Source organism: Physeter macrocephalus, chromosome 7, assembly GCF_002837175.3.
Source record: "Physeter macrocephalus isolate SW-GA chromosome 7, ASM283717v5, whole genome shotgun sequence".
Classification (NCBI taxonomy): domain Eukaryota; kingdom Metazoa; phylum Chordata; class Mammalia; order Artiodactyla; family Physeteridae; genus Physeter; species Physeter macrocephalus.
The window spans coordinates 110,716,146-110,729,259 of NC_041220.1; the positions used below are offsets into that span (position 1 = coordinate 110,716,146).

The window sequence follows — 13,114 nt, forward strand, 5'->3', positions numbered from 1 at the left end:
CCATGGCCGCTGGGCCTCCGCGTCCGGAGCCTGTGCTCCGCAACGGGAGAGGCCACAACAGAGGGAGGCCCGCATACCACAAAAAAAAAAAAAAAAAAAAAAAAAAAAAAAAAGTATGCTTTCAAGATTAATGATGTATATACCTTGTTACAAATCACTTACATTTAAAACCTTTAATTTTATTCCACATATTTAGTGACTTTGATATGTTTATTTAAAAGCCTGTATATCAAGTTTTCTTAGATTCCTTTGTTTTGTCAATAATGACTTAGTGTTACTAAGTCAAATCAATTTATCAGGTACCGAGATTTTCATGATTTCCAGTTACCAATCTCATTAATTACGTGCTCACTGACCAATTTTTACATCTGTGAAAACAAGATACATTCATTTAATCTTTTCGCTTACACTTAGTATCTGCATAAGGATTTAAATTAATTTAATAATCTGCACTTAATATAAACTGAGTGGCCCCAAGGATTACACCTTCAGAATAAGAGTTTTCTAAGGAACCTTCCTACATTGTTGGTGGGAATGTTCGTTGATGCAGCCACTATGGAAAACAGTACGCAGGTTCCTCAAAAAGCTAAAAATAGAGTTGCCATATGATCCAGCAATCCCACTCCTGGGCATATACCCAGACGAAACTGTAATTTCCAAAAGATACATGCACCCCTATGTTCATGGCAGCACTATTTACAATAGCCAAGACATGGAAACAACCTAAATGTCCACTGACAGATGAATGGATAAAGAAGATATGGAACATATATACAATGGAATATTACTCAGCCATAAAAAAAGAACGAAATAATGCCATTTGCAACAACGTGGATGGACTTAGGAGATTATCATACTAAGTGAAGTAAGTCAGAAAGAGAAAGACAAATACCATATGATCTGTTATATGTGGGATCTAAAATATGACACAAATGAACTTACCTATGAAACAGAAACAGACTCACAGACACAGAGAACAGACTTGTGGTTGCCAAGGGGTAGGGGTGGTAGAGAGGGATGGATAGGGATTTGGGGATTAGCAGATGCAAGCTATTATATATAGAATGGATAAACAACAAGGTCCTACTGCATAGCATTGGGAACTATATTCAATATATGTGATAAACCATAATGGAAAAGAATATGAAAAAGAATGTATATATACGTATAGCTGAATCACTTTGCTGTACAGCAGAAATTAACACAAAATATTGTAAATCAACTATACTTCAATAGAATAAAAAGAATTAGGGTTTTCTACTATATAACCTTTCCATCGATGTAATGTTATTTAATTTAGTGACTCTTCTTTTTTTTTTTTTTTTTTTCTGTGGTACGCGGGCCTCTCACTGTTGTGGCCTCTCCCGTTGCGGAGCACAGGCTCTGGACGCGCAGGCTCAGCGGCCATGGCTCACGGGCCCAGCCGCTCCGCGGCATGTGGGATCTTCCCGGACCGGGGCACGAACCCGTGTCCCCTGTAACGGCAGGCGGACTCTCAACCACTGCGCCACCAGGGAAGCCCTAGTGACTCTTCTTATCATAAAATAAGAAACAGGAAAGTGACCAAAGTATATAGCACAGCATCTGGAACAAAGGAGGTACTCATTGAAATATTTATATTCTTCCTTCTAATCTATTCATTTTATACACACTTCACTATCCCCTCCGGAGAAAAAAGGCCAAAAAATAAATTTGTAAACTATAGCTTAAATTTGAAATAAAGCAAACAATTTGGCCATATTTCTGCTGGAGAGATAAAGGAATTATAGAGTCACACAAGCATGAAATCTAGCCCCTATTTGTCCTTCTCTGGATGTAAACTAGAAATCTAAGTTGGCTGGGAATCTCCCCTGCAGGAAAGGAGTATAAGAGACAGGGGGAAGGAAAAGAAGCCGGGGGCGGGGGTGGGGGGGCGGTGGAGGAGAATAAAAGTACAAGGAAGAAGAAAAGAAGGAAGTGGAAGAATAGGAGGAGAAAAAGCAAAAAAAGAAGGAATAGAAAGTCTAAGAAGAGGATGAAGAAGAGGAGGAAAGGAGGAGGAATAAGAAAGGAGAATAAGGAAGAAGACGAGAAAGAAAAAAGAAGAGTAACAGAAGAACAGAGTAAATAAACAAAGTGACAAAGAATCAGAGGACACTATTCACTGAATAACATTCTGGAAGCCTAAAAGTGCTAATATGAGTTTCCAGAGAAAACCAATTTAATCTCAGCTAGAAGAATATGACTCAAGTAATGACTGCATTTGGAACGTCTTACATTAAGCACACACCCTGTGCCAGGCACTGAGTTACACACTGTAATGGTGAGTCCCATCCTCATAGAGCTCACTGCCATCTCAGAGGAGACAATTAGACAAAAAACACAGCACTATTGGTACTGAGGAAGCACAGACCAAAGAGCAAGCATGTTAGTGTACGGAGGGTAAAGGGAGATCTGAGAGCAAGTGATAGTATAGCTGAGATCCGAAGGATGAGCAGGGGGAGGTAAAGTGAAAAGAAGGGGAAAGTAAAATAAAGTGAAGGAAGAGAATGTTCCATTCTACATAAAGGGAATAGCTTGCGTGAAGGCCTGTACATGAGTGACGGCAGATACATTACAGGAACTGGAAGCTCGGTACAGCTGCAGACGATCAGTGGCAGGAGAGGAAGTCAGAAAAGCAGGGAACAGGGACTCAAAAAGAGTAGAGCTGGAAAAGAATCTGGAATCGGGAGGGAAAATAAGACTCAGCAAGGAAACTGGTCAGTAGTAGGAATAATTCAAGTGCAATATAATTGAGGACTAGACAAAGCTGGCTGCAGTGATCATGGAAAGAAAGAGATTTAAAGGCCATTTAGAACATAGAATCAGTATTTCATGACTAATAGGATAAAGAGAAGCAAAGGACGATCAGGGATGACCCCTCAGTTTCTGGCTCGAGAACCTGGAGGTGAGGAGGAAAGGAGGAGAGACGCCCTTCATGTGGACAGGGGGAAACAATGAATTCAGTTTCAGACACAATGACTTTGAGGTGCCTGGGAGACACCCAAGTGTAGGTGTAGGTAGTTGAGAACGTAGGTCTGAGCTGGACATTAATTTGAGAGCAAAACCATGAATGCTTGGGACTGGATCACCAAGGGAGTCTCCACACGAAGTGAAGAAGAGGTGAACCAGGGCACAACCCTCAAGCGAAGCAATGCTCAAGGAGCAGGCAGAAGAAAGGAGCTTGCAAAAGAAACCCAGGAGGAATGAGAATTAGAGGATATCCAAGATATTATGATATAATCAAAGCCAAGCAAAGAGACTGTTTGAAGAAGGAAGATGAGGTTAAAGGTATAAAATACTAAGGTAAATTCAAGTTAGACAAAACCTGTGAAACAGGCCAGTTGGATTTGGCTAAAAGAAAGTTACCAGTAACCTTAGTAAGAGCAGTTCCACTGAAATAATGGGGGGATGGAAACAATTTTGAAATAGGTTGAAGATTAAGTGGGAAGGAGGAGACAGAGGTCAGTGTTTACTCTTTTTACAAGTCTTCCTATGAAAAGGAAAAAGAGAGGAGGCATATGGGAGGAAGCCAATAAAGAAAGAGAAGTTGTAAATACAGGACAGAGAAGAGCTAAGAAAATAGTGTCACTCAAGAGGCAAGAAGGGACATGATCTAGAGCACAGGGGGGAAAGCCTGGTCCCGTAGTAACAGAAGGAAGGGAAGGAGGAGTGCTTGCAGGCCCAGGTGTCTGGTACTCTTAACGGGGAAAGTTAGGGGCTTCCTACATGCTGCCTTCTACGAGCTCTACAAAATTAAAGACAACATGTTCTGCTGGGAGTGAGAACAAAGTACAAGGAGTTTAATGTCTGCAAAGAACAATAAATATTGGCAATAAATGCAGTAGAAAATAGGAGAAAGGAAGAATGTGAGCAAAGACACACAGTATTCTATGGGTAGCAGTAACCTATGAAATCTCAGGTTTTGTTTGTCTCCAGTGGGACCCGGCAGCCTGGAAACAGGCACAAAAAAAGAGTACCAGCTGGCTTTCATCAGTGTTGAACTTCCTGTCTGGATAATGGGCAAGGACAATGAAGACAGGACTCAGCAAACTTATTCTGTAAAAGGTCAGATAGCAAGTATTTACACATTGCAGACTGTACGGTCTCTGCTACACTCCTTAACTGCTGCTGTGGTGCAAAAGCAGCCGCAGACCATACGTAAATGAACAGCGGGAGCTGTGTCATTTATAAAAACAGGTGGCGAGCTGGATTTGACTGGCCACCAGCTATAGTTTACCAACCCCTAGTTTAAGAGAAGGAAGTAAAGATACAAAAAAGAACTGATATCAGAGGGATAAATAGGCTAGAACTTTGAAGAGTTGAAGAATCGGTGCCTTCCAAAGAGAACTGAAATTTTATGGCATGAATAAAGTTGAACATATGTTAGGATAACAGTCTATGAAACAAACCTTTGAGCCTATTTCACAAACATCAATAGGATCATTATCTCCACAGCAGTCTGTGCTCTTATCTTTTCGATGGGGATCTTCCCAAGTCTAAAAAACAGAAGGGCGGGGGTGGAATATGGGTTAATACTCTCTATAATGTATCTTAATCTTTCCACATGTCCATGAAGTTTTACAGATAGCCATAATCCGAGGGGAAAATTCTCAGAAATTAAATAGGCTCAATGCCAACATGCCAGTACATCCCTAAGCATAATAATTAAAACAGATTCATACTATTTCCTCCCTTCTGTCTTTCATTTGTCTGTATAATCACATCTGAAAGTGGGTGGTATTTACAAACACACTCTTCTTCCAAGTTTAGTCAGTGTCTAAATTCATGCTCACTTTTATTTAGAGCTTCAGTTCAGATGTTCCCATTGTCTGTGCCCCTGTTTCCACTAACTGTCTGGACTGCCGCGTCCACTACTCACCACTTCCTTTGACATGGAACAGCATTGGGTCTGGCTTTCCAGGTTTGAAAATAAACTTCCTATACTCTAAGTAACTTCTACTAGAACAAATCCAGTGTTCCCTTCATAAACCAAAGAACAAGTATCTACGAAAGAAAAACCCATTTTTGTCCCATTTCATTCCATTTTTAAAATCCTCTACCTTTGTCATCAAATCTCGAAAATTTGACAAAACCATGAAAAGATGTCAACTCTTTAGTTTACTGAAAAGATTATACCCTGTTGGCTATAAACTATATACATTGAGTATTTTTATAAATGAACAGCATAACGGAAATTTGTTATCAAGCTTAAATATCCCTTAGGCACTATCCTTCCCCCAAAGCTCCATAATTAGCTGATTCTAAATGGAACTGTAGAAGTTCCCTGAAATTATTTCTCTCAGATTTATAAGATGTGCAGAGACTGTGTCATCTCAAGAATTTTACCTAGAATTTCAGATTATCCAAGATTGGCTCCTCTAATTTTATATAGATAATTTTAAATGAACCCTATTTACAGCTAAACCCTAGATAAACTCTAGTATTTCCCTTCTGATCATAATTATAGCATGTTCAGGAATAAACTGACCCATCCTTACCAGAAAGCAAAATCAGTAAACCACGACTAACAACATTTCACTACCCCCAATACTAGCATTACTAATAAAATATAAGGATAATAAAAATAACTGTTAACCTTACATATTGGTTAGAGGTGAGAGATACCTTCCCAGTGATATACACACACATATACATACATGTATCCCATGAAGAATGTACCATCATTAATGTACCATTATTGTACAGATTAGTAAACTGCAGCACAGAGTTTAAACTTGCCAAGCTCAGATTCTAAATGGTGGCAATGGGATTAGAAAACATGCTATTAAAAATTATGTTATGATGCCCAGATCTTGATAACAAATATTTGGTAACTGAATGGCAATTACTTTCAGATATAACCTTATGCATGATTCTCTTCTTTTAAATTCTCTTACTCTGAGAATCTCCTAAGTATATTTTCCTACGGTTGCCCTTACTGCTTCTTGTTTTCTATTACCAGGAATCCATTCATTGAGTTAATATTTATTGATTACCTACTCTTGACCAGGAGTTAGGAACAGAAACCAACAGGACACAGTCAATACCCTGAAGAACACCATGCTGATAAATGGTGTAGCATTTGTCACAAATGCTACAAAATTAATCTTAATGTGCTGGAGAAGCCAAGATGGAAGTGAAGTATAAGTGGAATTAGAAAACCCAGAGGCAGAAACAGAAAATATCTGAGAGGTTCTTCCTTCCTAATGGAGGAATCCTTTCTTGAACCGTCCTTAACCTCACTCCCACTCTCAGAAGGGAACAAATGTGATAAGCTAGAAGTCACTCCGGCCTGAAGGAAGATACCTAGATTCTAGTCCTACTTTAGCCACAAACTACCTTGGCCAAAACATCCAGACCTCAGTTTCCTCACCTATAAAAAGAATGGCTTAAATAAGACAATTGCTAGATACACCTTAGCCCTGAATTCTATGGTTGTTAGTGGTCATTCATAATCTACATAAATACTACCAGTGAACAGGAAGCTCACAAATTCATGAGATAACTTAGCCCATTTTGGTTGGATTCAATATTTACAAAAGTCCTTTCTTGTACTGACACAAAAACTGTCTTCATATAAGTTGTATTCCATTTGGTTTTTGTGAGTGTTTCTGTTTTTTGATTGGTTCGTTGGTCTACATTCCCTTCAGAAACTCCACTTTCAACATTACCTATCAATTTAGTTCCTTCTCTTGAGGAAATAAGTACATACAGGCAAAATTCTTAAGCTATAACAATGCTGTCAATTTTAGGGCCAGTGGTTCATGATTTCCCTCACCAGAAAAAAATACCATACTAGTTCTTTCTATCTCTAGTCCTGCCTTTAACACTCTATACCTTCAGGGCTCAGTTTTTTACTACAAAAAGGGAGTCATACTAAATGCCTTCTAACTTAACTTGGAAATACAGTATAATTTCAAACAACCACTAGGAGAGGAAATCTTGACAAATTTAAAACTTTATGCCCTCGAGTGAAGCTTTAAGTATCTAACTAGGCAGAGAAACAACTAGAAAAGCACAGTCAGGCTAGAAAAGAAATATCCAGAAGAGGAAATTCCAAATCTTAATATTTGTGTCACAAAAGTGACAAAAGATTAGATCCAGAATTTAGAAATAACTTCTACAGTTAAATAAGAAAAAGAGCAATGCAATATAAAATGGATCAAAGACAGGAACAGGTAATTCAAAGAGGAAACATGCATTACTTACAAATATATGAAAAGATACCCAGTCTGATCAGAGAAATACAAATTAAAACCAAAATGAGATGCTATTTCAAAAACTTAAAAATCTGATAATGCTAAATACTGGTAATGATGTAAGAAACCTGGAACCCTACTACTACTGGCAGGAGTATATATTATTACAACTTCTTTTGTAAACAATTTGGGACTACCTAGTAAAGTAAATAGGTATGTAACTCAGAACTTAGCAATCTGACTCATAGGCATACACTTAGTAGTATATACGTATATATGTTAAGTATATAGAAAAATTTTAGCAGGGACCCACAAAAAGCTTTAAAAAGAGTTTAAAAACCTATCAAGAGGAATACAAATAATGCTAAACTCATACAAAGGATGGCTATAAAGCTATGAAAAAAAAATCAGAATACATAGATTATTGATCTAGCCTAAAACAAACCTTACTCATCCTCATGAAGGTTTTGAGATCATTACCTTACAATCTTATAAATATTAACCAATACATCTGTAATCACCATGATCTGGTGCTTCAATCTCTCCAAAAAAACCACTGAATGGTACAGAGCTGGGTATACAGATGCTTCTTGAGAACTACTTCCTGATCAATCAGAATTCCTATCATCAAGTCAAAGGAAGTAAGATCTACTCAACCACTACCTGAACTTCACCAGCTTCAATTTGGAGCAAAAGCTATTTACTATTAGCAGCTAATATCAATCAGTGGGAACAGTGTCATCATTGAGATAATACTATTGAACACTCACTACGGGGCTAAACTTGCTTTGATCATCTCATTCAATATCCACAATAACCTTGTGGGGTAGGTGGCAGGATGATACAGATGAACAAATAGGCCTAGAGACATTTAGTCACTGGTCCCAGGTTATAAAGCTAAGAAGCGATACTAAATGAAACTTGGGGTCATTGAACCAAATGTATAATGAAGTTCAAAGTAATAAATCCAATGATATTACATTAAGACTGAAGAACTCTTGAAGTTAGTGATTCTAGTCCTTTACCATTATTCAGACAGGTCCTCTAAATATTTACACAGAAAGTTATTACACTTGAATAATATGTGGGAAATAAAAACAATCGGGGGAAGACAAACAAAGATGATTCTTGCCCAGTCCAAACTCAAACTTTGAGGAAGGCATTATTGCTGGTACAAGGGAAGTTATTAGGGTTAAACAGTCTGGGCAGATGAAGGTCTGAAATGAGGGCACACAGATGGATTACAAGCTAAATGGAGAGGCTGCTACTTAAACAGTATTCTGCTGCTTAAATGTTCTTCCAAGCGTGGTTGGCTTGGTAACTGCTCTGAACAAACTTCCTGCTGTTACAAGACAAATCGTAAAAGAAAAGCAAGATCAAATTACCCACACATGCCTATGAAGCAAATGCAACATACACCGTGCATTCATGGATTCATTCATCCCAAAATATTTATTGATCACCTACTTGGTGCCAGACACTAAGCTGGGCAGTTGGAAGACATCAGTGAACGAAACAGACAGAATCCCTGCCCTAATGGAGACTGCATCCTAGCTAAAATATATTAAAAATAAACATAATAGATAACTAAATTATGTAGCATGTCAGAAGTTGGTAGGTGTAATGGAAAAGGGAAAAAAAAAATAAAGTATGGAAGGAGAAATGGGAGTACGTGGGTTAAAACTGTAAAGGAGGTTCTGGGCAGACGCCATGAACGAGGTAACTGATCAGCAAACATTTAAGGAGGCAGGACATGTGACCACTAGGAAAGAGTGTCCCGGGCTGGAGGACACAGTAAGTGTGATGGCCTGAGGCAGGAGTGTGCCTGGAGTACCGAGCAGTCGCGAGAAGGCCAGTGTGGAGGTGAGGGAGCAGAAGCTAGACACGAGATCAAAACCATAAATGGAACCAGGGGCTGGCTTTCATTTTAACAGGCTCACTCTGTCTTAACATCGACAAGGAAGCAAAGAGATATTGGGTACAGTACCTTGCCGATCAACAACTGGCCTAATTTCAACTTTTTATAAACATGAATCTGTGTAGCCATTTCTGTTTGGTGTTTAACTTCTACGCAGTCTATAGTACATTCTTTTGCTGAAGACTCACACACACATACACACACATGCTACAACGTCAGTTTGGGTGTAAAAAGATAGTAAAGATCTCTGGTTGAAAACAGCAGAGAGAATACAGGTCTATTTCCTCTTCCTCACTTCCATTCTAGCCACACTGGCCTCCTTTCTGTTACCCAGGCACTCGAGGCCTCCTTCTACCTCGGGACCTTTATACTTGTTTCTTGATGAATTCCCCTGGATGGCCCTGGATGGCCCTCACTTCCTCAGGTCTTTACTAAGATAACCACCTTCCAGGTCTCCCCCCAGATAAGACCACCTCACTGAGGCCTTCTCCCTGTGTAAACTGCAACAATCCCAACACACCCCAGCCCCATACCCTGCTTTATTTTTCTCTAACACGCTTACCACTATCTGAGGTACTGTACATTTTTACTTTTTTTTTTTTTTTTTTTGGTCTGTCTCTCTGCCCAGAATAAAAGTCCCAGAAGAATTTTTGTCCCTTTTATCACTGCTTTACCTCCAGTACTTAGAACATGGCCTGGCCAACGCTGGATACTCAAAAAATGTGTATAGAATGAATAAACAGCTCTGTGAAGGAAGGGCTGGTGTGGAAACGCCAAGGGACACTCGAAACACTGAAGAAGTTGCTGTGGTGGGATGGAAGTGAGGAAGGACAAAGGCTGCAAAACGAGGCTGGAGAAGCAGGGCCACATCATGAAGGGTTGAGGAGCCATGTTAGGAACTTTTTATTTTATCCTTTTAGCAACAGGAGACCATTAAAAGGTTCTCTTATGGGAAAAATGGTATTTTGGATACTAGGTGGAGTATGAAATTTCGGTAGGCAGTGGTGAAGGCAGGGAGCAAAGAGCCAGCTGCAGTTGAACTCTGCTCTAATGTAAGAACCACTGCACCTAACAGACCAATATAATAGCAGTAAGAGCATCTTGCACATTCAAACACATCCAGAGGAGCACAAAAATTTGTCAGGACTTTAAATAGATAAACTACAGAAGATGAGTTGGTAGCATCTATTATGCTCCACTGTAACTGCTGGTTTAGTTGATGATCACCCCACCCCCAAGAGACTATATAAAGATCATATAATAATAAAAGTACCAACAGTAATAATAATGTGATCACTATCTATTAGGCGCTATTCTAACATAAACGTGCAATAACTCATTTAACCTCAACAGGACCATGTGCAGTAGGTACTTCATCATCTCTATTTTACAGATAAACAGGGTGAGGTACCGAAAGACAAAGGAACTTGCCCAAGGTCACATTACTAGGAAGTGGCAAGCTGGCTCCAAAATCAACATTCTTAGTCACTTATTATGCTGCCTTGACCTTATACGTATCTCTCACTTTTCTTTGTTTACCCAACACCTAATACACAGCCTAGCACATAAATCCTTAATAAATGTTTAATGAAATAAACAAATACATACTTTTTATGGCTCTGTTTTTGTCTTTCTCTAATTCAATGGCTTCTTTGGCCTTCCCCTCATCTATGTCTTCTAGTACAGACCTATCCCCCAAGCTTAACAAGCTTAACAAAAATATTCTTGCTCTTCCACTGCTAGGTCAAACAGGATGTCTACTTAGGCACCTGGGGAGTCAGAAAACCTGCCTTCTTGGTTTCAACAGACATCCTCATTCTTAGCACACCATGTTAGAAATGCTTGTTTTAACCAAGAATGTATCTACTTGGGTGGTCTAACTGCATCAAAGACAGCCTGACTCTTTAGAAAACATTTTTCTTTTTTCTTTTCCTGTGAATGTTTATTCTACACGGGCAGCTGTTTTTCTGAGTTGGATAAAGCAAGACCTCCTTTTCTCAGATATTTTCCAAAAAGCATCTTGGAATTTCATGCAAAATATTAAAATTAATAAATAAAATTTAAATAATCAAAATCAAATATTCAGATAGACAGATGCTCTAATGGCTTTTATAAACATAAAGGCAGATGCTTCTCTATGTCCCCAAACCTAGACTTCTGAATCTGCACATTCTGAGTTTTACTCACTAAATTATCTGGAAGGAGTTACCACTTCCCAGGAGTGAGGAAACATGAGAAGAAAACAAAAAGGGAGAAGAAAGGAAGAAAAGCAAATAGTGTTACTCTCTAATAGGAATGCTGCTTTACCATTATTTAGTCATTGTGTCTATTGCTTCCCACTTAAAAATTATAAATTCATAGTAGTATATAATTAAGTTGCTTTATTCAATTCACAATGAGTTCTGAAAGAGGTAACAATTTAAAAGGTTCATCTGTTAAAATTTAAAAAACAAAATTCATGCTGTCATATATGAATGTATATAAAAGCATAACTTGTCATAGCCAAAGAAATGACTGCAGATAAAGGAGATAAAACATTTTTCACTGACACTTAATAGCCAAGCTCAGAAAAAGAAATAACATTCAAAATGCCAAATGTGATTGTTCTATATACCTAACTCTAAGAACTTGAGTACAGACATATATATACTTTGAAAAAAAATTTACTGATACAATAAAACTCCACATTAAAAAAATGTATATTCACAGATCTCTCACACTGACATGTCCTCAGAACCAATTTAAATTCAAGTAGTTCACAGGATTTACAAGGCAATTTTTTCAGAAGACAGAGGAGTTTTACCATTATAACAAAAATGTTACCTGAGGGAGGGCACCATAATTCCATATATAACCCTTGTGAGGAAAGATATTTGCCACATAGCGAAGCTTGCCATCCTTTACATCTTGTTTAATGGGATTCAATGGCTCCTCCGTGGCGATCTAAGCAGGTCATGGAAAAAAGAGGGGTGGGGAATAAGAAACGATTAATCCTATATTCAAATAGTATTTTTTAAATCTGCCATTATCAGACTAAGTATTCATAATCCAACTTACTGATCAAAGACACTTTAAAATAAATTAAGCCAGTTCTTGTTTCTAATTTACTGTTCTGTATTAAAAAAACTGTCTGGAAAGGAAAAATCAGACTATATTTGTAGGCACTCTATTACTTATGAACTCATTATTTCTAACACAAATAAGAAAGCTTATTGAAACGGCAAGAGGATAAGGATTAATCAACTTCCTCTTTGTTACTAATCTCGGACTTTCTACCATCAATCTCATAATAAAGTAAACTTACAGATTTTCACCAAGTGATTTCATTTCAAAGTTACCTTTCAATCAAACATATCCAAATTGCCATGCAAAAAGAAAAAAAAAAACTATCCTATAAAGTAAATAAAAAATAACTGAAGCCATGTTTGAATAAACACTGCTTAAATTAGGCAGAATCTCACAGAATCTTGATCCTATACCCAAGTGAGATAGAGAGTAGCCAGAATGATAAAACATTGTATTTAAAGCAAGAACAAAAGAAGAATCTAATATCTTTACTTTTTCCTATTAAAATATTAACAACAACAACAAAATACTACCAGGACTTGTTGAAGTTACTGACAATCTTCCAAATATAAAATCTGAGAAATATATACTGACATAACAATCCTTAAACACTTGAAATAATACTTGCCATCACATCCAAAGTTGTAGGAGAAGGCTTAAATAACTAAACAAATTAAGTACCATAAATTAAATTTCACTCGGAACTATAAGGGATCTTACCTAACTGAAGATGAAATCATAAAATTCTGAAAAGCAAAAGGGAAGTTCTTGATAGGTTCATGTCTCATGGAAAAACTAAAAAAAAAAAAAAAAAAAAAAAAAAAAGCTAACCAGGGGAACAGCAGATGCTCTTAGAAAGTGCTCAGAAACCAAGTTGGCCAGCAAAATGCTTTCATTCCTAGTAGACTAA

The 13,114-nt window shown here is 37.8% G+C and overlaps 1 protein-coding gene across 7 annotated transcripts in view; it reads right to left on the reverse strand.

The window, feature by feature from the left end:
- PPA2 (inorganic pyrophosphatase 2) overlaps positions 1-13,114 on the reverse strand; it is a 320,000-nt gene that overhangs the window by 281,824 nt on the left and 25,062 nt on the right. For 5 of the 7 annotated variants that reach the window (XM_055086153.1, XM_024119248.3, XM_055086152.1 and 2 more), the window contains 2 exons: positions 11,962-12,081; positions 4,431-4,517 (listed from right to left, as the gene is read on the reverse strand). In XM_055086153.1, coding sequence (XP_054942128.1) covers positions 4,431-4,517; positions 11,962-12,081 — 207 coding nt within the window. The remainder of the gene's footprint in view (positions 1-4,430; positions 4,518-11,961; positions 12,082-13,114) is intronic. The other 2 variants (XM_028492146.2, XM_055086154.1) reach the window with 1 other exon arrangement.